The sequence below is a fragment of the Meriones unguiculatus genome, chromosome 18, assembly GCF_030254825.1.
Source record: "Meriones unguiculatus strain TT.TT164.6M chromosome 18, Bangor_MerUng_6.1, whole genome shotgun sequence".
In the NCBI taxonomy this organism is placed as follows: domain Eukaryota; kingdom Metazoa; phylum Chordata; class Mammalia; order Rodentia; family Muridae; genus Meriones; species Meriones unguiculatus.
In genome coordinates this window covers 67,943,495-67,970,917 of record NC_083365.1, presented here as the reverse complement: position 1 = coordinate 67,970,917, position 27,423 = coordinate 67,943,495, and the positions used below count along the sequence as shown (strand labels likewise).

Here is a 27,423-nt window from a genome sequence, read left to right as displayed (position 1 = left end):
AATATTTGGCAAAAGAAATCCAGGGATGATGGGTTTATTTTGGCTCATTTTGGGCGGACACAGGCCCTCACCAGAGGAAAGGCATGGGGCTCGGTGTGATGCTCACGGAGTATGCAGTACGGAAGAGGGGAATGCACAACGTCAGCAAGCTTTCTCCTTTTCATGCAGCTCAAGACCTCAACATGTTTCCTCCTTCCTTAAACTTTCTAGAAACTCCTTGGACACACCCAGAGGTGCTCCCATGGTGATTCTAAATCTTGCCAAGTTGACAGAGATGATTATTTCCTTATAAAATTCATCTATAATTAGGCTAGGTCTTCAGTTACTGTGCATAAAAACCTGCAGGAATTAAGAGCTAGAGAAAAACATTAGAAATACAAGAAAGGTCATATTAATACATGCTGAGACTTCTGGTCCAAATCTAGTTTTTTTAAGTGTGTTGATGAAAGGGCCAGAAATAGTTTTTAAAATGCAATTGTTTGTTAGTTCTAAGCGAAAGAAAACAAAAGGATCTAACCAGACGACACTGTCCTGCTAAATTATAGCAATTACTTAGGCCCATATTTCCTAAAAACAACAACAACAACAAAACCTTCAGACCAGTGTAATCAGACTGTATTCATAATATATTTTTGGCTAAGCCCCCCAAATGAACATAGAACAGCCAGTAAGGGGAGGTAATGAAGACAGACTTTGGTATTGGCTTAAAAAAACCCTCTATAGAAGGGTGTAGTGGTGGGGCGGGGGCAGGGAGTATGATCAAAACACTTTGTACACAGGTACGAGTTTTTTCTTTGAAAATGTAATTCTTTAAGGATGTCAGACAGTATGTTTTCATATTTACTCCCTACTTCTTCCCCACATCTCCCAGATCCACCCTCCACTTCCCCACTCGAACTCTTTAAATTTTCAAGGAATAAAACAAAGCTTCCATGTACCATTTTTTTTTCTCACCCAAAACAACTCGTTTGCACAATCGCCAAAGATCTGTCCACTTTCTAATTATTGCTTCTTGTTCTAAAAGGAAGGTCTTAGTGGGGCATGGTGGCATATCCTGTCCCAGCGCTGGGGAAGTCGAAGCAGGTGTCAGTGAGGCCAGCCTGGTCTCCTAGATGGTTTCAGGCCAGCTGAAGCTTCATTGTGTGACCCTCTCTCAAAAGGATGCTCTCATTATAAGGATATGATTTTGACAGTTAAGAGGTGATAACGTTTTGTGCTGCTTGTTCCTTGGTGCAAATCTTTATAGAGCCCGGCCGATGGGGGGAGGGGGTTGCCTTTAATTCGTGTCCAGGGAGGATACTGAGGCAGACTTCAGAAGTCGGGAGGCCAGCAGTGCAGAGCGGGGGTACCTTGCTTGCAACTGAGGCCCACACAGAGGGCGGGGTCTCGGGCCGCGCGTACGTGCGTGCGTCCGCGCACGAGTCCCTCGCTCCGCCCGCTGAGTCGAGGCACCCGTCCCAACCCTTGACTACGGAGTCGGGCAACAGCAGCTGATTCCGCAGCCTCTCCTGCCAGACAAGGTGCCCGCCTCAGCCCGGAGTTTCCCGGTCCCGGCAGAGCAGAGGGCGTTCGCCGAGCGGCAGCCGGAAGCGCCTCGGCCCTACCTTCGGCGTGCAGAGCCGGCCGCGCAGGCGCAGCGCGGCCGGGCGGAGCTGTGGGAGGGGAGTAGGTCCGGGGGCCGGTCCCTGAAGATGGCGGAGGCGGGGATGGACTGGGGGGCTCCCCGCAGCGCGCAGGTGAGCCCATTTGGAGGGGACGGCCCGGGGACTGCGGTGGCGGTCGGGAAGAGGAGCTGCTTACGCGTTAACGTCGCAGGCGGGGTATCTTGGTGGCGGGTGGTGGGGAGACCCAGGACCCTGAGGTTGGGGCCTGCTGGGCGAGGGGTCCCGGCTCACCTGGGCAGAGGTCAGCGGGATCTAGAAGGGGGCAGCGGGCCCGGGGGCAGGCTTTAGGGGGTGCCGAGGTCTCTGGACTGAGGAAGACTGTCAGAGTGGGAGAAGGCTGGAGGACGGCGGGAAGGACGAGCCTGGAGGTCTGTTTGGGGACAGAGATGGGCCAGCTGTGTAGCGTACACCTGACAGGACTTTGTGGGGGGGGTAGCCTGGAAAAAAGACCCAGGTACATAATCGTAGTAAGTTTAGAATCTACCGAAATAAGAGGACACTGTGTTGAAGAGTAGGGACTTGGGGTCGGAAGTGAATACTTTTTAGGACTATGTCAGTGGGTGCAGCCAAAGAGAGGTCTGGCCAGGGCTTAGACGTCGGTTGGTGGTAGTAATTGGGATTTTGGGGTCGTTCCGTGGGGATGAGCTGCCTGGTAAAGGAAAACTGCTTTGCTGAGGACGGGGCTGGGGACATGAAAGGTGTTAAAACTTAAGTGAAATAATCCATGTCCAGTTAATGTTGGGAAAAGTTGTTAAAGGGTGGTGTTAGCGGTGTAGTTGGGAGAAATATACCCTGAAGAGCTTGCTGTTTTGTAGGATTGATGAGGAAATTCTTGGAGAAGGACCATAGTCTTGACAGTTGGGCCACTGAAGCTGACCAGCATTGACATCGCAGGGGAGCTGACCATGGCAATGAAAGACATGCTCCAGTTCTGGGTACAAAAAAAAATGAAGGCTGCCATGGAGTTTTTTTGTTTGTTTGTTTGTTTTTGTTGTTTTCAGCTTTGGGGTTTGGCCACTGAAGGAAATGAATACAGGAGTACCCCTTACTAATTAACGCCCTGTAGGGAGAAACAATAAGCTGAGGCTCTCGGTTTCTTCCTCCACCCTTTTTTTCTGGATTTGTAATCCGTGGTTTTATTTGTTTTTGTAGCACTCAGCTCACGGTCTCTTAGGAAATGACCAGTCTGTGAATCGTTTTTATTTGGGGAAAAGCTTGATACTTCTTAAACTGATAATTGTGTTTGTGGACACTGAGAAGGAAAAGATAATGTGTAGTTCAGCAAAAACAGTGCTTTCGTTGTTCTAGAAAATTATCACCGAACAGTAAAGTAACATTTTTAAGGACTAAGCTTTATGTTTAAAGCAGTAAAGTTATGTGACTGTTGCTTGCTTAAACTTTTCTGTATTTGGGTTTTAGTGTGGAGAGAGAAAAGCTTCAATATATTCAGGGTATACAGTTTTTTTCCTAGAGTTTCAGTGCACCTAGTTTGAGATTCCTATGTAATGCACTCTTATTTTTTTTAAGGAGGGTTAAACCATGTTGAATTGTGTTTTTGTAATGCTGACACTCCTTCTGTTTTGTGAATGCTGTTCTAATGAGCATAGCATGTGCTGAAAAAAAATGGGTGGCAGTAATTTAACTTCATTACTTGGTGATATATGTGATTCAGTCACTGAAGAGACATTCATCTGTGAATGGAAAACTTACCTATATGAACACTAGTCACTGAAAATGAATAATGTTTGCTTGCAATTGTTAAAACCAAATGGTTCTTAAGTTACTAGATTTAAGTCAGCTGTGGTGGTACATGCTGGAAATTCCTGGGTTTTGAAGCTGGAGGCAGGAGAATTAAAAGTTCAAGGTCATCCTTGGTTATATTTTGAGTTTGAGGTCAGACTGGACTAATACAAAAATAAAATAACAAAATAAAATAAAGCCGACTAGTTCAAACGTTATTATATTTCGTTTCTATATTTTTCCAAGTGCTTATTACCTGTAAGTTGTTTTGATGGTCAACATAAACTTTGATTTAGTTATAAAATGTCTAGAATTACTTTTATCTAAAAGTAATGCAATGAATCCATAACATGAAGTTACATGGGATAATGTTTTTCCAGCTTTGCTGATTTACCACTGATCTGGCCAGATTATGTGAACTGTCTTTCTGTGTGGGTGCATGTACTTGATGGAAACTGTAGATCAGGGCTCAAGGTAGAATACTCGCACTTTCCCTCGTAAGGCTCTCTCTTAAATTGTAGAGAGCATTGTTTTGGAGTTGATAGCACGCATAGGACCTTAAAGACAGTTTCCTGTTGGCACCTAGTTGTTTGTGTAGTGTTTGTTGGGGAGGCGGAAGGAACTCCCTTCATGGAGGCCAAGTGGTTGGCCCAGATATGGCTGCCTGGGCATAGCTTGGCCGCTTTGGGAAGTTAAGTCAGGTTTGGTGGCTCATGACTGCAGTCTCCACACTCTGGAGGACAAGGAAGGAGAATCAAAGAGATTTGAGGGCAGCCTTGGCTCCATAGTGAAATACTGTTTCAAACACCAAAAGAAAACTACATATTAGCCTATCTGATTTTATACAATGGGAATGAAAAACACCTGCCTATTTATTACCATTGATTCTTCAGGAGCCATTGAGGCATTATACTCTAAAACATTTTTTATGATCTAAATTTTTCAATAAAATTAAAGAAATTGGAGAACCAAATTTTGTTTTAATATAAGAATAATATTTAAAATATAGATATATTTGTTTTAAGAAAGTATTAATAGCTAAAGAGACTTTAAAATGAAGTATGCTGTTTGTTCCCAGAGACTTTAAAATACTCCCCTCTTCTAGTGAATACTGAGATTATAAGCTTACTTTTTAAACTTTATTTTGAGATTTTTTTTTAATTATTACTATTATCATAAGTGTGTATATGGGAGAGGGGTTGCATGGGACAGCTCACGTGAGGAAATCGAGGGACAGCTTTGAGGAGCTGATTCTTTCTGCCTTGGGCTTCTGAGATCTGACAGAGGTTGTCAGGCTTGCATAGCAAGCTCCGTTTACCCTCTCAGCCATCTCACCACCCCATAAAACATAGTTTTCTTTGAAAAGGAACTTTACTGTTGTCTAGAAGGTAGTGAATACTTTTATTGTACATGTTTATTTGTAATTGTGGTAAGAGGATCCAAAAACGACTTCCCCTTCCCCAAATCCAGTACTACTGCTTTGTTTTCTGTTTTGTTTTGAGGCAGTGTCTCAGGTGTCCATGGCTAGCTTTGAACTTACAGTGTAGCTGAGCACAGCCTTGAAATCCAGATCTTTCCTCCTCCACCTCCCAAGTGCTGGGATTATGTCCCTGCTCCCCTACACCCAGCTGAAGTAATTCTTCCCAGATCTTCTTAATTTACCTGAAGACTGTGTGTGACCCTGTTAGAGTAAGGGAGAAAACTGCTGGGTTTGTCTACTTATCTCCTTCCCTTCCTTTCCCTTCTTCCTCTCTCTCCTCCACTCTCCTCTTCCTTCTTCTTGTTTTGTTTTGAGGTGGGCTTTCAGGCTGGTTTGAAATTCACCATGTAGCCCTAACTGACCTAGAATTCGGGGGTGCTCTGGATCAACAGGTTTGGGCCACCAGTCATCACCTGGCTTGATGGCCCATTGTTGACTTTGGTTACTGGAGATTTTTGAGTACATGTGTAAACACGTGAAAAAATGCACACACACACATACACACACATATTTTTCTTTTTACTCTGCATGGAGCTCAAATATATCCTGGAATAGATGGTCTCTTGGCTCCCTTCCAGTCCTTAAATTTTAGGACATTGATGGTGAAGTATTGTAGCCCTTATTTTTGTTCCTGGTAATTATATGTCATTGTACTATGATATAACCACAGTTAGTCTTTTGGTTCAGCTTTAAATAAACATGAAACAAATGCTATGTTATTTTTAAAGAAAACTTGTGGGGGTGAAGTAGGAAACTGAGGAAGGCCTGCCAGGAAAGGTTGAATAAACAGCAGTGGGAGAAAACACAAATAAACCTCTCAGAATGTCTTCAGTAGTCTGGCAGAATGAAGAAAGAAGTCTCTAGCAGTCAGCAGCTCCATGGGAGGACAGAACCTCCCTGAGGACATTTGGAAATACTGTGGGTACAATTTTGGGAATCACGAGTGGGGGAGGCCTGCATTTAGTGGGCAGGAGCCAGGGACACTAAATAATATGCCAGGCTCAGAACAATTCCCACCCAGCAAGGGGTTCTCCAGCCTAAGCACCAAGGCTTCTCTGACAGAGTCTGGCCAGTTATGTCTGGAGATGGATGGGACTAGTTAAAATTACTTGTCCTTCTAAAACTACTGTTGAACCTAAGGTGTGTGTTGCTCTTAATTCTGCCTTGGAAATTCACAGCCTCTGTTACACATGCTCTGTGGAGTGGTGGGTGGCTGTGTCTGCTAAGAGTCCAGGAAGCAGAGTCCACTGTTGGTCTCATGCAATGTATAAGGGAGCCATCTGATTTATTTTGTTTGTTTGCTAGTGACTATTTTATACTTTAAAGCATCTTTTTCATCTTGGTGTAGTATGTGTATATTTTTATTTCATAAGGCTGGGGAGATGGTTCAGTGAGTAAAAACCCTGGGATTGATTCTCAGCATGGTACAAACCTGATTTGGTAACACACGTATTCTCAGCTCTAGGAAGGGGTACATTCTAGGTTGATGGAGTCAGGACGATCAGAAGTTTAAGACCAACTCGGGCCAGCCTATGCTCCCTGAGACCTTGTCTTTAAAAAGAAAAGCCTGTTTAAGTGTTCATTAAGTGGGATTGAAAATTACGGTTTTTTATTTTATGAGGGCTCTTTCTTTAAAAGTTTCTTACTACACTTATTATATGTACATGTGTGCCACAACGTGTGTGGAGCCCAGAAAACAACGTACAGGAGTTGGTTCATTCTGTCTACCATATGGGTCCTGGGAGTCAAACTCAGGTACTCAGTTGGTAGCGAGCCCCTTTATTTACTGAGCCATCTTGCTGGATCCATAATGGGTATGGACCATGTAGAAGCAATGCTCTGAAATTTAGACATGGAGTTTTGTTCCAAAATTTGCATTTAAGGTAGTTTGAAAGTTAGAAACGTAAAGGCAGTGTATTTTAAGTGATTAGGTTCTAGATTTGCCTTTCCAAGGACTGCTGAGCCAGAGAGTTTGATCCTAGAAGTTAAACTATGTGGAACAGCTACCCCTGTGGGCTAAGCAGGAAGCTTGCTGCACGGAGAGGTGCAGTGGAGATCTGATGGTGAACAAGACCAACATAAAAAGTTTATAACAGGTAAAGCATCTCTACAGATACAAGGCAGCTGTGAGAAGTCCTGTCTGTGCGAGACAGCTCAGCCAGTAAAGCGAGGCCTGTGCTACATCTGACAACCGGGTTTGATCCTCCAGGGCCCACATGGTGGAAGAGGAGAACTGACTCCGCAATGTCCTCTGATACCCACATGTGCATCATGGCAAGCTTGTCCACTCAGATATCCATATAAAATGAACTTCATTCAAATATAAAGTTTCAGGATTCACAAGATATACCACCTAGGTATTGACTTAGAGAAATGCCGGTGATGTAGTAAGTCAGCTCTGCAGATGTAGTGTTAAGACAAAAGTAAATGGCAAAACAAAAGCACATTTCAAATCTGTTAGTATTCATTGAGAACAAGGTACATGGCAGTCGGAGAAGCTTACCATCATGGTGAGAGTAAGGGAGTTGGATGATGGATTTGATTCAAGCTGTGCTTCTTGCCAGGTGCATAGACTTGGTCTTTCTTTGCTCACCTTACTTGTAATTACACTTAGTTCTCGGGTTGTTGTTGTTGTTATTAGTGTTATTATTTTAGTTTTTGAGACAGTGGCATTGTACAGCCCAGGCTGGTCTTGAGTTCAGTATGTTCCGGCGTAGAGCTCCTAAGTGCTGGGATTATAGATATGTGCCACCACACTGTCTTCTTAGGGTCATTGTGAGGGTTAAATGAGTTGCCTGTATCAGGTGCTTGGAAAAGTACATGCAAAGGTTCCTGTGTTATTTATCTTAAACACACACAAAGGGTCACTGCATTAGCTGCTTAGTTTGTGTTATTACAAGGAAATTCTGAAAGCAGGCTAACTTTGTGAAGAAAACACGTTTATTTTACTCACTACTCCAGCTAGCATCAGCTGTGCTCTGCTAAGGACCTCAGTGGGTGTTGTGAGTGTGGTTGTGAGAGGGTGAGATAACATTACCAGATAGGCAGCAAAGGGGCTAGGATCCTATAGTTTCTTCCCTCCCAGGACAGTGCTCTAGGTAGCCTAAGAGCATTCTTTTGGTGTGTGTTTCTCCTCCCTTTTAAGAGATGTCTTATAGCGCAGGTTGGCCTCCAGCCTTCTATGTAGTTGAGGGTGAGCTTGAATTCTTGCTCATCATCATAAGCATGTGCCAGCCCCCCCTCCACCCCACTTTCACCTCTAGGTTAGATCCTGCCTTTTAATGATCTCATCTCCCAACATCACCACAGTGAGACCTAAACCGACAACACAGCAGTCTCTTGGGGAGACAGCATCTGGGTCCCAGCACCCGCTTTTGTTAGAGGCGTGAACATACCCCTACTTACCTTCAGAAGGTAGTCACTGGGTTCTGTTGCGTTCCCGTGGCGCTTTTCTTCTGCTCCCTCTACTTCGTCATAGTGCGTGCCAGAGGTAGATATTGTTTAATATCGTGTTTAGTCCTTCTCCACTGTGGTTTTGAGGCAGAGCCAGGCCAGCCAGTGAGCTCGAGGGATCCTTGTATCTCCCCCTCCCAACCCCGGCATCCCAGGTGATGTCCAGATCCCTGGCTTTTTATGGAGGTGCTGGCGATCAGACTGAGGTCCTTGCTTGTGCTGTGCTGCTTCATTAACTGAGCTTTCACCTCAGACCCTGTTGTTGAGGTCTCTCTAAGATGTATTTGTTGTTTTATGTTTATGAGTGTTTTGCCTTCATGTACTTATGTGTACCACATGCATGCCTTGTGTCCAAAGAGCCTGGAAGGTGGCACTGACTTCCTGGAACTGGAGCTACAGACATCTGTGAGCTGTCCTGTGGGTGCTGGGAACCTGGGTCCTCTGCAGACCTCTTAAGCACTCCAGCTCTCTGCCTGAGATCTAAGTCATCTGCTGTGTCCTAGTAAATATACACGTAGCACTTCTTTTTTCTTTTTTCTTTTTTTTTTTTTTTTTTTTTTTACAACATGCATACAAAGGCTCTTTTAAAGGATTTTTTTGAGACAGGGTCTCTGTGTGTAGCCTTGGCTGTCCTGGACTTGCTTTTGTAGACCAGGCTGGTCTTAAGCTCACAGAGATCCGACTGCCTCTGCGTCCCTGAGTGCTGAGATCACAGGCGTGAGCCACTGCACCCTGTTTAAAAGATTTTCTTGAGTAAATACTTTAAATAAATTAGAGTACAATTTTTTTTTCTGCTTAACTAGTACTGAAGTGTGAAAACTTGTACAACTATGTATCAGATCCATGCTGATTCTTTACTCTTATTTTTCATAGGGTTTCTGGTAGGTCCCACATTCAGGCAAGATGTGGTACCATTGAGATACTGGCCTGCTTCAATTCACAGTTCACCGTTTCCACTGGGAAGCATTATTTTATTTTCGGCTTAGGCCTACTGAACTTATGAAACCATGGCAGAAGGAGAGACGGAATCACCTCGGCCTAAAAAGTGTGGGCCATACATTTCCTCTGTCACCAGCCAGAGTGTGAATGTGCTGATCCGAGGGGTGGTACTCTTCTTCATTGGAGTATTCCTCGCACTAGTGTTGAACTTGCTTCAGATTCAGAGAAACGTGACACTCTTTCCACCTGATGTGATCACAAGCATCTTTTCATCTGCGTGGTGGGTACCACCATGCTGCGGCACAGCCTCAGGTATGTGTAAGGCATTTCTGTGTTGCTTACAAATGAATAGGGCATTGTCTAAGTAACAGATGTATATGGGGGAGTTGGCACAAGTGTGTCGGTATACATGAACATGTGTGCCTTCATGCTGAGGCCAGAAATCAGTGTTCGGTGTCTTCCGTAATTATTCTCTACATTGGTTTTTGAGACAGTATCTCCCTAAACCTGGATACTATCAATTGGGTTCACGAGCTGGCCATTTAGCTGCAGGGATCGGCCTGTCTCCTGTCTCAAGCACTGGGATTATAGGCATGTGTCACCACAGTGACCTTTTAATGAGTGCGGAGGCTCTGTATCCAGGTCTTGATGGTTTTTGTGAATCGTGTTTTACTCTCCTAACTGAGGTTAGAATTTAATTATAGGATAGTGGATTCTGTGAGCAAAGCTTGATATGTTTGGTACACGCATGCCATCATGTAGTGTCCCCTACTCCCCTAACTGTGGCATTTCTGTCATCCCCAGATTCTTTTATGCCCTCTTGTAATCCTTTATAGCCTAGCCACAGTCTACAGTGGCTCTGCTTACTATCCTCCAGAATTACCTCTGCCTGCAGTGCTGCTGTCTTTGGAGTAAGCCAGAAGGTACTTTCAGTGGCTGATTCCCACACCTTTTAACATTTAACCATAAAACCAATTCTCATTATCTTTGGGGTGAGGTATTTAACATTTTTTTTCTTTGCTTCATTTAAATCTTATTCTAAGTTATTTTGATAATATCCACTGCTGTTTAAAAGTTTTGATATAAGGGCTATGATTTTATGTTAAAACAGATAAAAACTTTGATAAGTAAAATAATTTTATTCAAGTTAAAAACTTGATGTTGTATTTGTAGGGTTTTTGTATGCTTTTATCCTTGCCTGGTTTTAAAGTGTGCCAAAAAAATAATAAATACTTGAAGGCGGCAATGAGGTAGATTGTCTTTGCTTAAAATCTCGATAGTCCTGTGGCTTATGTCATTTTCAGTAGTAGACAGTTGATGGACCATTTCTGGATGTTCAGATGGTGCTGAACATCTGTAATGGACAGCCTTTTAGCTGTGTGTGATGACAAGGTCAGTGGGCCAGCACTGCTGTATATAATAACGTAACAGAAGGTAGTGTAGTCCTGTGAGGGAAGACAGTTACAATTCTGAGTGTATCTACTCAGCGTCATGAGTACCTTGCAACACAACAGGAATACTTCTGTCCTATATCCAGGAGCCAGAGGGTGCAGGTGTACCTGTCCAGAGCGGAGACCGACTTGTAGGTATCTTCAAGTACTTGTGAAACCTGCTGGACAGTAACATAACCGTGCTGCATGGAAAGATGAAAATTGTTGAAGTCAGATTCCATGTGGCTTAGATAGCATGTCCAACTATTGGTGCTCTCAAATGAGAAAAGTCATCACACTCTGTTTTCCCCAGGTTTATCATTCCCTAAGAAGTAGTCCAGACAGAGAAGAGAACTTGTATCTTTTCACTCTCTGCTGTATCTGCTGGTCTACAGTGTGTTTTCCTTCACTTAAACTAGGAGGAGAAAAAGTTTCCCAGTAGCTTCTAGTTCTTTTCCCTCCAAGATGCAGCTCAGCCAGCAGACCTTCACTTAAGTTTCTAGACCTTGCAGCTATCCACATCAGGGCCTGCAGATTCATCGCTTTTCTTGTAAAGGAACAGGAGTCACCTGTCCCTATAACATGGTCCTGGGAAGCTGGTGGCTTCCTGAGGCACTGCTGGGGAAGCCTCACAGGCGTCGTGGATTGTGCCCTTTTTCTCTCATCTTCTTTTTTCTCCTTTTTAGAGGATGTTTTGGGGGCGGCTTTAATTAATTTTCCCCCTCCCTTTCCTTCCTGTAGCCCTTCCCATGTGCCTTGTCTTGCTCTCTCAGATACATGGCCTCTATTTCTTTGTTATTTTTACACACAAATACAAACACACGCATATTTCTAAATATATAAATGCAACCTGCTTTGCTATATCAAATAAATATATTTGTATTAACTCTTTGAGAATTTCGTGGAATTTTACTTTTTGTTTGTTTTGATATAGGGTCCCACTGTGTAACTCTGACTTGGAACCAGGCTAAACAAAACTCTTCAGTGATCCACCTTTCTTTACCTCTGAGTGCTGAGATTAAAGTCCTGGGCTAACACAACCGTGACATCCAATACATTTTGATCATATTTACTCCCTACTCCTCCCTTACCCCTTTCCCCATCCCAACTTCACATCCTCACTTTTAACCACTCTTTTTAGGCTCACAGATTTGAAGTACAATTTGTGCTTCTCATATTAGATGGTGGCTGACCTACTTGGGGCCATATGCTTAAAGACAACTGATTACCTCTCCCCCAGCAGCCATCAGCTGTCAGTAGCTCCTCAGCTAGGGGTGGAAACTGGAGTGTTCCCTGCTCTTTGCTGGAATGTTGACAGGCTTTATCATGAGCAGGCAGATGCAGCTTCTGGGAGTTCATGAGTGCAACAGCCCAGTAATACCCACAACACTGTCTCACAGAGTCCCCCCGATCATTGGTGCTTACAGTCTTTCTACTGTGACTCCTGTGAGGGTTCCTAAGCCTTGGACTCAGGGGCTGTGATATAGATGTCCCATTTGTGGCTGATCACTCCGCAGACACTTACTCTCTGCTCTTTGACCAGTTACATGTTTTGTGTTAACTGCCATCCACAAAAAGAAACTTCTCCAATGAGATGTGATAGCTGAACTACTCTATGGCCATAGAGATACAGGTTTAGAGAGTAGCTAGACAGTCTATCTATTTAGCAAAATAACAGTTTGGGTTCATCCCTGGGACCTGTGAGCTCACCAACTCTGGGTTCACTGCCAGATTTACATTCTAGGCATGTGTTTTTTCTAGGGATCCCTGTAACATTCATGCCATTATTGTATATCTTACTATGCCAGTTATTATTGTAGCTTATGTGGCTCACAGCCGGGTAAAGCTCTTGATGACTTTTTCTCCTAGTTCCCTGCATAAAACCTTTCAGTACTATGAAAGCTGGCTAGCATGGAGGACGCTTTCCTGTCAGTACCAGCTTGATTTCTCCATGCCTAGTGACCAAAGAGTGTGATGTCTTCATCAGGAGGGTATAAACAAGTTTAGCTAGGCTGGCATTCTCATGGACTCCCTTCTTTACATGTGCGCTGCATCAGAGCTAGAATCAGAGAGTCACCAGGGAGCCTTTGTAAAGGATATCTTATTGTCTTACATTTGCGTCCCAAGCTTGCCTCAAACTCACTCTGTAGGTAAGGCTAGCCTGTAACTCCTGGTTACCATGCTTTCTTTTCCTGAGTGCTGGGATTAGAGGTTTAACATGACCAACTCTAAAGAATCAATATTTTAAAAGGCAGTTTTTGTATTATGGATAAATGAAGTAGAAGTTGTTTCAAATCGTAAGTAGGCAAGCCTGCAAAGGTCATTTAAAGGGTCCTTCTAGTTAAGTAGGTCCTCATTTCCTTCTTGGAGACCAAGAATTCTCTGAAGCAGAACAGAATGTGGTGGCATGCTTTTCCTCATTCTTTACCACACTCAGGGTTAAAGCCTTTTTGTGACATACTTTTGGCCACTTTTATAATACTCTGAGTCTTTCTCGATCCTGAGCCTCCCTTCTTGCTTAAACCTAACAGTTTTCTGGCAGTGCTATTTGTTTCTGGTTGTGTCTTGGGTCCTTCAGGTGCCTCCCTTTGTTAAGAGAACTGTTTCCATGCTTCTACCTGCGGAGTCATCTCTATGGAAATTTTCCAGACAGCCCAATGCCTTGCTTCTCCTCATGTGCAGGAACAATATGAGAAGCCCTCAGTAACCTGTTCCTATCTAATCCAGCACTCAGTAATGTCTGTCACTTTACCATGAAGACACATCCTCTGTTTTATTAATGTGTACATTTCTCTCTCTCTGACTCTCTCTCTCTGTGTTAGATTCTAGAGATGAGACTCAGGTCCTTGGGCTTACACAGCAAGCACGATACCAACTCAGCCATTTCTCCAGCCCCCTTTCCCCTTTTAAATCCCCAGCAAATACCAAGAGCCAGATTCATTATAGGGCTTAAGTATTTGCTGAATGAAAACATGAGCTGCCTGTGTTGTAGTCTCCCATGGAAGTGTGTCTTGCTGAGTGGTGTGGTTTCCTTCAGCCCCCTCGTTGCTAGATGTCTAATTTAACTGTGTTCCTTTTCTTGCCTCACTGCACTGAGCACAGCGCTCAGAGAGTGATGGCTTACTACCAGTGCTTCACAAACTGCTTTTGTCTTTGGTATTGGCAGACTGTTACTGGGAATCACGTAAAGATACCAGAAGACACGTGATTTTACATCAGAGAACCATCTGATTAAGCAGGACTGTATTTGCATATGATTTTACACAGCATGATTTTAAGTCTCTTGTTTTAAAAAAAACAAAACTGGTGCAGAGAAGAAGCCCAGACATACTCCACTGAGCTCTCAGACAGTGGAGCCTCACTGCACTGTGTACATTCCTATCAGACCCTGCCGTGCCTTTATTTAAAGGAAAGAAAGAAGACATTTAATAGGAAGTGACAAGCTTTCCCAAATTCTCCCTCTCAGTGAGCAGCTGAGCACCATGCATACTCCACGGACTGGGTTTTTTTATTGGCAGATCCCAAGGTTGGCAGCATGGCCATTTAAATTTCTTCTTTGTGTTTTCACGTTTTCTTCTCAGTTGTCTCTCACAGGGTTACTTATTTATATCTTTGCACATACATGTCAGCATCTCTATGTGCACATACATGTCAGCATCTCCATGTGCTAATTCTTTACCTATGGCATCAGCTGCTAAGGAAAATTGACTTGGAATGCCTGCTCTGGTTGAATTTTCACTCAGCCACAGGGAAACAGGAGAAAGATTCAGGGGAGTGAGGATAAATTAATTGATATGTAGGTAGATGATAGGTAGTAGATGGTTGAATGATAGATGTAGATACACCTATAGATATCTGTCATAGCTAAGTGGATGCATCAATATGTATGCATCTATATATGTATGCATATAGAGAGAATGGAGGAATGACAAATGAGCTGTTTTGTGATACCCCTTGAGGAAAAAGTATCATTTAGACATGTTTCAGTTATTAGGCATGCTTGTCATTTTAATCATGTAGAAATTTAGAAATGCTGTCACTTAATCCAATGGGATTTTTCAGCAGTGTTTTAAACAGGACCATAGCGTGGGTTGTCTATGTGTGTGCAAGTGCATGTTTGTATCTGTATACAGAGGCCCGAGGATGCCCTCAGGTGTCACCCCTCAGACACAGTCCACGTTAGGTTTTCTTGTTTTGGTTTGTACTCTGTTCTTTGGGCTTGCATGGCAAGCCCTCCACAAACTGAGTCGTCACCCAGGCCCTGAAACTTACATATTCTAGCAGCCATTGGAGCTCTGCATTGCTGTGATTTGTCGCTTGTCTCAGGATGGCCTGCGAACCGTCTATACTCAAACAAAGTTGAGATGGGAAGGACACAGAGTTGCAGTCTCCTCTAGGTGAAAGTAGCCAGGTGTCTCTTTCCCATGCTGTGTCACTGTTCTACTTGCCTGTGGCTTTTACTGCTAATTGGTTTCCAGCTTTTTTGTTTGTTTGTTCTTTTTTACTCTTGAATTTTATATTTATGATTTAAAAGGGTGTGTATTTGTATAAAGAGATGGTGCAACAGTTGAGAGTGATTACTGTTCTTTCTGAGGACCTGAGTTTGGTTCACAGCCCCCATGTTGGCTAGCTTATCACCTTCTGTACCTCAGGGGGATCCTCTGTCTTCTAGCCTCCATGGGCACCCAAATGCACATGTACATATGAACAGCCACACGTACATACATAAAAACATTTTTAAAATAATCTTTAGTAAATTAATTAATTAATTAGTTTTTCCTATGGGCTTGGGAGATAGGTCAGTCAGCAAAGTTTTTGTCTTGTGAACATGAGGACTTCGGGTTGGCCCCTCAGAAATCCCATTCCAAAAAGGAAAGAAAAGAAAGGAAAGGAAAGCCTGGGCATGGTTCATGCTTGTAACCCAGTGCAGTAGAGATGGATGCAGGTGGTCTCTGGGGCTTGTTGGGTAGCCAGCCTAGTGTACTTAGTGAGCGCCAGGGCAGGGAGAGACCCTGTTTCAAACAAGGCAGGTGGTGGCTGGTTCTTTGCCCTTCACATGCTCAGTGAACATATTCACAAACATGTACAAAACAAATGCGTACATTTCATGTCTTTGATAAGTATTTAAGTTAGGGATAGGATGACAATAGTTTTGGTCTTAGTCATGGATGCCTTATTTGTGATTATTTACACAGGTATCAGTCAACATGTTTCCCAAACCAAGAAATGTCGACTAAGATGGTTTCTTCTTACCTTTTAACAGCAAATTTACATACTACCTGTAAATATGTAGGGTTTTTTGCTTGTTTTTAAGACAGGGGTCTGACTGTGTGTTAAGTAGACCAAGCTGACCTTGAATCCAGAGATCTGCTTGCTTTTTCCTCTAGTGCTGGGATTAAAGGTGTGCACTGCCATGCCTAGCAAATTTGTAATTCTGTGTGCCCTATGTCCTTCCTTTTTTGTGTGTGTAGAAGGAATCATACCTGTAGCCTTTTGTTGCTGTTAGAGTGGTGCTGTGAGAAGGGTGAGGGTGAAAGCAGTGGCGGGAGAGTTCGACCTAGTGTATGGGGAAGGCAGTTGTGTGAGTTCACAGGCCTACTGCCTCACTTTTCCTTAGATTCTGCATGTTTACAGCATACTTAAATATTATATTACCCTCAAAAGGAGAGGTGAACTGTGGACTCATGTGCTTTCAAGTCTCGAAGATGCAGTTAGGAGCCACATGAGTTAGTGTCTCTGGCTCCTGGGGAGTCACTCCCCACAGTGTATGTTGCCTTTGGCTGCAGAGGCTTCTTCGCAGCCTTCTGCGGCAGTGCTGCTGCTCTCCCTTTCCTTTGGAAGGTAAGTTTAAAGATGCCCGCGACGTTCATTCACTTGGATGTTTTTCTTTTTGAAGGATGTAGAAGGCAGTAGTGATTGTGTAACTAACTTGCTGCCCATGCACTCCTAGTGATGACTTACCTTTTTTTTCTTCTTTCTGCAGCTGTGATTGGGTTACTGTACCCCTGCATTGACAGGCACCTAGGAGAACCACATAAATTTAAGAGAGAGTGGTCCAGTGTTATGCGCTGTGTGGCGGTGTTCGTGGGGATAAATCATGCCAGTGCTGTATCCTTTTTGAAACATGCAGTAATGTGGCAGCTGCAGCCTCCCTGTAGTCAACTCACTTAGTCACAACACAGTGCTGACCCCGTTGTTGAGACACCAGGGCATGGTTAGAGAATAGACCCTGGCTTAGACTGGTTTTCAGTTCCATGTAAAAACTCTACTCCTTAAACTACTATGTAGTTTTACATGTAATCTTGATAATTTGGAAGTTGAAACCACTTTTTGCTTAAGATTTGCCAGTAAGGACCCTGGTAGGTTTAGGTACTCTTTTAAGTATATTTTTAAAGAAGTTATGCTGCCGTTTATTGATTTTTTTTAACCAGCACTGAGAAGTGCCTCTCTCTCTCATGCTTTCTCTCACTCTGTCTCTCTCTTCATAAGATAAGCTCTTACTGTGCTAGCTTACCATAACTGGCCTTGACTTTTGACCCTTCTGCTTCAGTCTGCTGAGTGGGGTTTTGTTTGTTTGTTTTGTATTTTTTTGTTTGTTTGTTTTGTGTTTTTGTTTCAACATTTCTGTCTTGTAATTTTCATTTTGAAACAATGTGACCAACTAGTTAAACCTTTATCAATACAATCTGGATCCTTGCTACAGATGTTCAGCCTCTCATTCTGACCTCTGATCTATTTTTCTTTCTTTTTAATAATTTTTGAGTTTGTTCTTAGACAGTTTCATACATTTTTGTATACGGCACACTAATTTCTATGACTCTCTTTTCCTCTCTTCTGTTCCTGTTATTACTCCTCTCTACAAGTCTTTTTCCCACATCCTTGACTCTTCTACAATGGCCTTTGAAACTTGGAGTAGTATAGCTATCCTGTGTAGGGATCTCTCAGTCATCCCTTGTTCTTGGCCCTTTCAGCTACCATCTGTTCTGTATTTACCCCCAGTTTATTCCTTTGCAAAAAGAGGCTTCTCTGATTAAGAGTGGGGGTAGTGTAGGTATAAATGTAAATGTTTAGAAGACAGCATGGCACCATGACAGCTAAACTGTTGTTAACTCTAGGACCTCAGTCCTCCAGAGCCTTGTTTTTTTGACTGGCTCTACAGTACCAGGTGTGAATTCCCTCTTTTGAATTGAGCTTGGAATCCAAGCAGACAGTAGTTGTGCCCCTATTGCAGTGATACCACTATTATGACTGTGTGTTATCTTGCCTGGCAGGTTGGTATTGGAAATTGTAGGGCCCTCAGCTCAGTAAGATGCCTCTTCTCCCCCAGTAACTAGTATAACACTTTCAGTTTTATGAAAGCTAGCCAGCAGGGGGAAGCTTCCAGTTGAGTTGTAGCTTGATTTTTATTCACCTTGCAACCAAGCAAAATGTGTGTTATCTTCAGCAATAAGGTCTTATTACCAACTATTTCTGGTAAATAACCAAGAGTAATAGCAAGAGCCTGTGTTGTTTTGGGAGCCCTGGGGCTTCCTTGGCCAACAGCTCATAAGGAAGTATCTAATGTCTGGCACTAGAACTTTCATTTAGTAGCTCTTGGTTCTTAGGATCAGCATTATCCAGACATGCAGGATCTCTCCTTCCTTATTAATTCTTTCTATCTAACTTAAAAATTTTAATTGGCTTATAAACTACTAAGCTTCACATGACTTTTCCTAATACCCTTCCCTGCCTCCCAGCTCCTTTATATGGCTGCAGGAATCTTGATCCAGCTTCTCCTGCTTGCACAGCAGTCCCTTCCCCCAGTGAGCATCTCCTTAGTCTCACTGTTTTTCTTTTTAGGTAGAAGAATTTAAGTAGCCCTTTCTAGAACTGTAAATGCCTTGCATACAATATGCATTTTTGGCTTTCTTCACTTTTTCCTTTGTTTCTAAGTACATAAGCTAGCAATCTTAGCTGTCATATCAAAAGAAAATCTAAAATATTTACAAAATTTATAGCACTTTTCATAGTAGGTTACTTAGGCTTTGGGAAACCACAAGATTCAGTTTCTGAAATTGAAGTATTTTACTTCTTTACCCTAGGAGCCTCTGTATTGTGCTAATTAACCTAGTTAGCAAGGACAGAACCCATTAGTGTTATATCCCATCATTTATTTATGTGAATGCCACTTGCATAGAACCTTGTACTTGGAGTTTACATATCTGGACAAAATAAGAGAGAGACTTGCTCAGATGAACTGTTAGTTTCCTGATAATCGACCACTTGCAGAACTGATGTTAAGAGAATGGCAAGCAGCAGCTTTCAGATGCCAAGGACACAGCAAGCAGGGCTTTGTGTGCTTTAGTGAGACAGTGGGAATGGTGGGGGAAGGTGGGTGTCACTGGAGTCAGGAAATGGCTTTATAGGCAAAGAATGGAGAGATTTTTTATTTTTTAGTACTGGCAAGACCAGTTAGTTTGGGCAGATCTTTGGTCAGAAAAGGAGCCCTAAGGTAGAGCCTTTGGGGCATAGAAAATGCCCTTTTAATGACGCCCAGAATTAATTTCTTAGTGTAATCCTTTATCCTGCCCCTGCCCCCCAAATCAGAAAATTGAATTTGTAAGGCTTTATTCTGTTCAGACATTTTTGAGTAAAAGGTGCTATACACTAGTGAATAGATGCTTAAGTGGGTGCCAGAAATAAAATACCGGAGGAAAGTGCTCTGCTGGAAAGTTGCAGGCACCGGATAGCTTGGCAGGGGAAGGTAATGCTCACTTCAAGGCTTCATCCTCAACAAATTAAAACCAGAGCAGTTGACAGAATAGAAAGGGATGCGATGTCCTTGGTACTCTTGTTCTGAACTGCATTATTATAAAATGTGTCTGTCAGTAAATCACACAGTAAATGTGCTACCCTGTTAAATAGCTGTCAGCTCTTCTATTTCCAAGTTCCTGTATGATTTTCAAGTAATTCTAAACCTTTTTGGGAAATATTACGGTTTTCTTCCTTCCTTCCTTCTTTCCTTCCTTTTTTTCCCCCAAAGGTGTGTTCTTTTAGCAGTAGACTATCCAAAATGCACAGTTACATGGTTAGCCGTAAAAATATGTCCTAAAGAGTGCTTGACTTTACAATTAGGAATGTATCTGACCTTTTTTCTCCCTGGATGGGTTGCAAGAAGGTAGAATCTGTTAATTAATGCCCTTTGTATTTGGTATTTAGACATAGTTTTACTTGCACCTAACATCATGTGCTGTGTTAGAAGTTTGAGGACACTCCAGAAGAAACGGACTCTCTTATTTTAGAGAATTGAGCAGTTGGCATCACCCGCTTCCTTGTTTTATGATGGCTCCTTAGCACTAGTCTCAGAAAGTAGACTTTGACAACAACTTCCAGTTTTCCCTCACCCTGGCTGCACTGTCAGTAGGACTGTGGTGGACTTTTGACAGATCTAGAAGTGGTTTTGGCCTTGGCGTTGGAATCGCTTTCTTAGCAACTGTTGTCACCCAACTATTAGTCTACAATGGTGTTTATCAGTAAGTATTGTCCTTGTCACCCTGTTGCTCTGTAAATCATCAGTAACTGCATTCAGAATTGAGGATCTCAGTGGGGTTAGCTGGTTTAATGTACTGGTCACTTCCCTTTGTTATGCTTGTCTTAAGTGCCCTTGTTCTTGCTCTGTGGATTATTAAAATATTTCTATTATTCTAGATACACGTCTCCAGACTTTCTCTACGTCCGTTCTTGGTTGCCATGTATATTTTTTGCTGGAGGCATAACAATGGGGAACATTGGTCGTCAACTAGCAATGGTAAGCTGAAGCTCTTGCAGTGTGGGAATTGGATGACACCATTTCTCAAAATGGCTATCACTCAGGGCAAAGAATTGACAAAGACAGTGTTCTTTGAACTCTGTATTTTCACTTTTGTTGAAATAAATCAATAGGATGAACTTAATCTGAAGACTACTAAAACTTGAGGAACAACTGGAGAGAAAAGGAAAAATAGGTTTGGATAGGGTGGTAGAATTTGTTTACCGTATTTGATACTTAATTTTTGTTGCTTTGTTTTTATTACTTTACAGTTTTCTGTTCCATCAACAAAGAACTTTTTTTTTTTTCTTGAGAGAGAGATTTAAGTAGTCTACCTGGCCTTGAACTCACTGTGTAGCAGGTTTCCTTTCTTTTGAATATCAGTTATACATTTTAGTAGTTATACTTTTAGAATATTGTTTTAGTTGGGATCCTTTATATTATAATCTATTTTTCTGTTAAATCATAGAGTGATTTGAAATATTGACTTAAATTCAGCACTGTCGTGAAGTTCATGGTTTGGCCTTGGCTGTTCTCTGAGCACAAAAGAAACACACTGTGTGTGCCCTTTATATTACAGGATTTCCCTACAACACCAGCTGTTGTGGCTTGCAGTATGGATTTTTTTTTCTGTCTTCCACTGTTGTCTCCAGTTCTTTCACTTTCAGAATGTCAATGTGTAACTCTTGATTCTTTGAGGAATAAAGTGAACACATATTAAAACATTCACTTTTAGAACTTTTTAATTTGTTTGAAAGTTGGATTTCACAAGAGATTTTAAATCTGTTAACTTTTGACCTTTTAATCTTTGCAGTATGAATGTAAAGTTATTGCTGAAAAATCTCATCAAGAATGAAGAAGACAAAAGTCTGTCTTTTCTAAGAAAGCCATGGGAAGGTGGCATGTATATGATAGGTGCACCAATGGAACTTTGGACTAAAATTGTGAGGATGCAGTTTTTTTCTTGATTGGTGTGTGTGTGTGTGTGTGTGTGTGTGTGTGTGTGTGTGTGACACACATGTTTCTGCAGTCTGTGATTGCTTTTGTAAATCAGTTACCAGCCTTTCGGTATTTGATTTCAATAAATGTAAGATATCTGTGCGCTACGTGAAATTTCTAAATTTTGTAAACATACCATGCATTGTATCACAGTGTTGATGTGCCAAACTATGTTGCTACTGTCACAGAGAATAAGAATGCTTTGAACAATTTAGAAATTTAGTGAAACGAAGAAGAAAGCCAAACAGAAAGCAAATGGGCAGCTGGTCTTTTGCTCTCACTGGCTGTAGTGGTTTTCCTGTTTCTAACCAGCTGTGTGCGATACAAGCGCCTCACGTATTGTCTCTGTTGCTGCTGTTTCAGAGTTTGAATCTTACTGTATCATAACAGTGAACCTCCATAGAATGATGTTGAAAGCCTGAATCACTGTAGGGTCCAAAGAATACTTTCCATGTTTTACAGAGGTACCTGTGGTGGGCAGGGGAGGTTATCAGTACTAACATGCTTGGAGTCTACATTTGTAAAAGTATAAATGACTAAAACTAAAGAATTTGAGTAGATAAATGTTTGGGAAATACTGCGTGGCTTTCTCTCTACCACAGAAACCAAAGTGATAATAGCTATTTTTCTTTTTTTCCTTTGCAACTGAAGCTCCCTGCTTCGGCACATCCCTATTCGGATGAATAGGGAACACAGGGCAAATCAAGGGGATGGTCCTAACCTATTGGGTTCTAGAAAGGAGGCCGTGCTGGTGGGCCAGGCCATGTGACCGAGTAGCACTAGCAGGCCTGAGTTGGTTGCCTTCTCAAGTGCAATCTGAGGATGGTGGGATGCATGGCTGTGCTGATGTCTGCCGCTGAGTGCTTCCTTCTCAGTGTATTGAGATCGCACGTCACAGAGCTTCCTGGCACAGCTCATTAACAAGTCCTGCCACTTATGTGGATCAGCTGGCTTTCCACTCACTTTTTCTTTCTGAAATTGTTAATTATCTGGCACACAGTGGTAAATCCTTCTGAATACTGTGGTGTGTGCGTGCTTATGTATTGAGTGAAAGAAAACATATATGTGTGTCTGTGTGTGCATGTGCCCATGCCTTCCTACAGTGTCAAGTAGATACTTTATTTTCCTTTTCAAGCAATGCTGTCAGACTGAGGTCTTGTATGTCAGAGTATAATGTGCTTTGTGTTCTCAGGAGAAGACTATGAGCATCCCAGGAGTGCTCCATATGGAATATGTGTGCACAAGCCTAAGGATAGTAGTGGTGAACACACTACTATAATTTATTATTCTGTCTTTCAGATGTTATTCATTTAGAACAAATAAGGTATATTTTTAGAATCAAATTTGTAAACTATAAAATCTTTAATAAGTTATAAGGTCTATGATATGTTTACTTTGAAATTGCTGTTGAAAGCAAGATGTATTAAATATGTAATTATCACCATGTGTCAGTGCTTTTTCTTCATGACAAATACTAGTATATGGTAGGCTAATTTTATAAAATTTTTATAGGTGGTTGGATATGCTAAGAAATGGTGAAAGAAAACAGCAAATCCATTGGGGTAGAATGATTATCAAATGAAAATGATAATTTTAAACAAAAGAAAATTTTGGCAAAAATAAAATGGTTTTTAATATTTTGATGAACATAAATCTTTCTGTACTTAAGAATATGACAAACATATGAAGGTACTAGCTGGTGGTTCTCTAGAAAACAATCTTTCTAATGTGTTACATTTTTCTGTGTATGTGTTCACATGCATGGAGGCCAGATGACAGCCTTGGGTGTAGTGTCTCAGGAGTCACCCTTGTTTTTATTTTTTATTTATTTATTTATTTTTTAAGACAGGGTTTCCCTGTGTAGCCTTGGCTGTCCTGGACTCACTTTCTAGATGAGGCTGGCCTCAAACTCACAGAGATTGGCCTGTCTCTGCCTCCTAGAGTGCTGGGATTACAGCCATGTGCCACAGTGCCCAGCCACCCTTCTGTTTCTTAAGCCAGGGTCTCATTCACCTGGACCTTGCCTGGAAGGGTAGGCTGGCTGCCATTGAGCGAGGGAGCTGCTTGTCTCTTCCCAGAGCTACGGTTATAAGCACACACTGCTGTGCTAGGATGTTTGTTACCTAGCTGCTGCAGATCCAACTTTAGGACGAGCACCTTACCAACTGAAACACCTCCCTGCTCCCTGATGTGTTATAGCTTGGTCGTGCTTGTCTGTCATCACAGCATTCAGAAGGCTGAGGTTTTAGGTTAGCCTGACCTATACAGCAAGAACCTGCCTTAAGTCAATAAGCAAATAAGTGAAAAAGAAAATATCTCACACTAATACTACTGAGAAAACCTCATAGTCTGGGTCACTGTTGGGAGTGAGGCGATGGGGCAGGTATTAAGATAACTTTAATACAAAGGTGGAGTTCGGGGCAACACTTGTGGTTAGACATGGGAATGAAAAAGAGATGAAGGAACAGTTGTCCGCTGATGTTGAGGCCATCAAGGATTAAGCTGAGGGGAGAGGTCACTGGTACTAAAGCCAGTGGGTGTAGCTGGGCTCAACAGCTGAGGAATTGAAACCAATCACAGGAAAGTAGGTTATTTATAGGTAATATTCATGGGTCAGCTTAGTACCCACCTGCGTGAAAGATAAATGGAGGGTCCTAAGGACAGACTGAGAGCTGTGATAGGATCCAGGGAAGTTACAGAAGAAAGCTGAATCACAAGTGCTGGTCTGAGCACATGAGGGAATAGGGTGAAGTCAAAGATTGCAAAGCTGAAAGCCATCGATAGCCTGAGTGATAGTTCATCTTCATTGTCAGGAGGCACTGGGTGTGTCAGGATGTTTCCAGAGACATTTAACTGAGGAAGCGAAGGCCCAGCTTGCCTATGGGTGGCACTGTCCCATGACTAGGGTTAGTGACTGAATAAAAAGGAAAATAAAATGGAGTTGAGCAGCAGTTTCCACCTTTCTCCAGACTGGATGCAGAATGACCAGCTGCCCCACACTCTTGCACTACAGCTAGAGCCAGTCTTACCACCATACCATTCATGTCATGAAGCCAAGCCAGAGTAAGCCCGGCCAGCCATAAGTTGCTTCTTGCCAGGCATTTGGTTGCAACAGAGAGAAACATAGCCAATTCACCTGGTCTTATAAGACAGCTGTGGGTTTGCAGGCAGACAGGAACTCTTGGAACATTCCCAGATATTGTGGTCCAGGAGATGATGGAAGTAACTATTTGCCCAGTTCACTGGCATGGTGGAGGGGAGCATCAGTAGACAAGCATAAGGGTGGGTAGGTGCTTGTACTGATAGAGAAGTTGCCTGGGATGACCTCCAGTCAGGTGCAAAGAAAGGTGTTTTCCTTTGTCAGGACTTGTGCCAGGCTGATAAAGCCACAGGACCCAGATATCATGGAAAACAGCTATTTGAGTATAATCTTTTAATCCTGTTGGGAAACTTTTTTTTCTTTTTTAAATTCTGAGAATTTTTTTTTTTTTGCTCTTGATATTCCTTATTCTCTCTCTCTCTCTTCTTATAAAAGGCCTTTGAGAGAGCTAGGGATGTGGCTCGGATGCCTACCAAGGACTAAGCCGGATTTGATCCTTAGCACCACAGAAACCAAGCATAGCTATACATGCCTATCATCCCAGCACTCAGGTGGGGAAGGGCAGAAATTCAAGGTCATCTTCAACTATATATAAACTTTGATGCTAGTCCGGGCTACATGATATGCCTCAAAACAGAACAACCCCAACTTCCTTTCTGATTGTGGCATGTCTCTAAGCTGTTTCCTACCATGCTTCATTCTAGAATTGCTTTACCTGATCCTCCTGTCCCTTAAAAAACGTGCGCCACCAAACCCAACAAGAGTCTATTTTTAATGAATGTGTGGTATACCTTTTTTTTTAAACTTCAGAGCACATCATTTCTAAAGTCTTTTATGACTATATAGGAAGTGGGATTGTTTCCTTGTTTTTGAAACAAGTCTTACTCTGTAGTCCAGAAAGCCTAGTCCAGGCTGTCTTTGAAGTGAGGTCGCTCTTCTTGCCTCAGCCCCTGAGCACTGACACTGTAGGAGTGAGCTACCCTTTCTGTATTCTAAAATTCCAGCCTTCTGAAGAGTCTGGGCAGGGCCATCAGCCACCCTCGGATATGGAGTCCGTTGTCATGCTTCATGAGACCTGCCATGTTTCAGAGCTGAATGCCAGCACCCACCGTGCATATAAGGCCAATACTGATTTGTTTTTGCCGTTTAGGGAAGACAGGGATGGAAGGATGTGCTAGCCTAGCTGCTGCTTTACGGCTAAGCAAGTCAGTTGCCCTCTTCATTTTTGGACACAAGCTACCTCTGAACTTAGAAGGGCCTCGGTTCTTTTAGTACTTTTCTCCGTGGGTTTCCCTGTGATTATTTTCTTCCTCAAGAAACCCTTATAGGTTCTGATCCATGGTGCCATTTTATGTCTACCCCTTGGGCTAGCAAGGCACACTGAGCATTGAGCTGGACTGGAGGGAGGGAGGCTTAGCCAAGTGGGTGGGTACTGATCTTGATCAGCAGGTGAGTGCTGGAACAAAGAACACACACCCAGGAGAGAGAGAGAGAGAGAGAGAGAGAGAGAGAGAGAGAGAGAGAGAGAGAGAGAAGGCTCGGATTATTGGGGAGGGAGTCTTTAAAAGCCCCTGGGGGGAGGGGGAGGAGCAGGTATTCTGAGGGAAAGTTTGTGTGGCCTGTATAATTGACCAGAGCAGGGGTATTGAAAGTTACTTCATTTGCATATTCAGGGGTTGGGGGTGGGGGTGAGGGCATCTTGTAAGGTTAGATAAGGAGTGAGGCCTGAAAACTGTCAGGTAGTAAAGTTTTACCAGGCATCAAGTTGGGAGAGGGGAGGACACCAGTGCTTTCCATCTTCATGAGGTATCAGGTTGAAGATCTCCTGGACCCTTCCTCTATTAATCCTGGGCCACTGTGGTCCCACACAGGGAGTGAGGGTACTTCTTTGCAGCATAGATAGAAATTCTCTAAAGCACTTTTTGTTTTTCTTGTTTCTGTGGGCTAGCAGTAGAAGAGGAAAAGCTGCATCTTGTCTCCTTCGCTGACCTGATTCAACCTTTACTACTTCTGTGTTTGTGTGTGTTTATGTGTGTACTTATGTGTGCATGTATGTTTGTGTGGGGGGGGGCATGTATCTGTTGTGTGATGCTAGGAATCAAACTCTGGGCTTAATTTTATATGAGTAGAGTGCTCTACTACTGAACTATATCCTTGACTGCTCACATTACTTTTCTTATAACAAAATATTGCTGCCTCTAATCATTTCCACTTCCATTTCAAAAACTCCATTTAAAATTATTATTGTTACTCTGTTGTGTGTATTATGTGTGGATGTGTATGTCCTGGTGTGCAGGTAAAGATCAGAGGACAACTGAGGAGTTTCTTCTCTCCTTTTACATTTATATGGGCTCTGGGGATCAGATTGACATCATAAGGTGCTAAGGGCTTTGGTCCAGTCAGCAGTTTCAGGGGCCTTCCATTTCTGTTTGGTTAAAGCTGGCATATATAGGTTAAGTCAGCGATTTCTTACTGGGTCTCAAGAAAAATAGAAACAGATATTTCCCTATTCCGAATACAAGCAGTGCTTGGAGTTCCTTGCCAGTTAGTGCCCCAGCGGCTGTGCCTGTGTGCTTCACTTCCTTTTATCACTGACGAGATCTGGGGAACCTGTCATCTTTCCATGATTTACAAGATAGGCTCTTCCCTGACGCGTCAACAGCTCTGAAGACAATGTTGTTAGGTATCAGCTTTGGCAGATAGGATAGATAATGACATGCCCTGGAAAGGCTGGGCTATTGATGAGCCTGGTGTCAAAACTGATTGCCACATACAGGCGATTTTTCCCCTTCACTATCTCACTGGTTTTGTTTCTTAGGAACTGCCGTGAA

At 42.7% G+C, this 27,423-nt stretch overlaps 1 protein-coding gene and 1 long non-coding RNA gene across 7 annotated transcripts in view; one reads left to right on the top strand and one right to left on the bottom strand.

Moving 5' to 3' along the window:
• Window positions 1–1,046, bottom strand: part of LOC132649013 (uncharacterized) — a 33,650-nt gene extending 32,604 nt beyond the window's left edge. Inside the window, exon 1 of the long non-coding RNA XR_009587401.1 lies at window positions 939–1,046. This is a non-coding gene — a long non-coding RNA (uncharacterized LOC132649013). The remainder of the gene's footprint in view (window positions 1–938) is intronic.
• The window catches only part of Insig2 (insulin induced gene 2), a 103,651-nt gene that overhangs the window by 3,406 nt on the left and 72,822 nt on the right, over window positions 1–27,423 (top strand). Inside the window, exons 1-7 of one of the 6 annotated variants that reach the window (XM_060371709.1) lie at window positions 1,605–1,736; window positions 2,480–2,599; window positions 9,211–9,588; window positions 16,690–16,814; window positions 20,052–20,218; window positions 20,394–20,493; window positions 21,308–22,933. In XM_060371709.1, coding sequence (XP_060227692.1) covers window positions 9,345–9,588; window positions 16,690–16,814; window positions 20,052–20,218; window positions 20,394–20,493; window positions 21,308–21,349 — 678 coding nt within the window. In that variant the 5' untranslated portion in view covers window positions 1,605–1,736; window positions 2,480–2,599; window positions 9,211–9,344 and the 3' untranslated portion in view covers window positions 21,350–22,933. Of the gene's footprint in view, window positions 1–1,599; window positions 1,737–2,479; window positions 2,600–9,210; window positions 9,589–16,689; window positions 16,815–20,051; window positions 20,219–20,393; window positions 20,494–20,962; window positions 21,223–21,307; window positions 22,934–27,423 lie in introns of those variants that run through there. The other 5 variants (XM_060371707.1, XM_021645477.2, XM_021645475.2 and 2 more) reach the window with 5 other exon arrangements.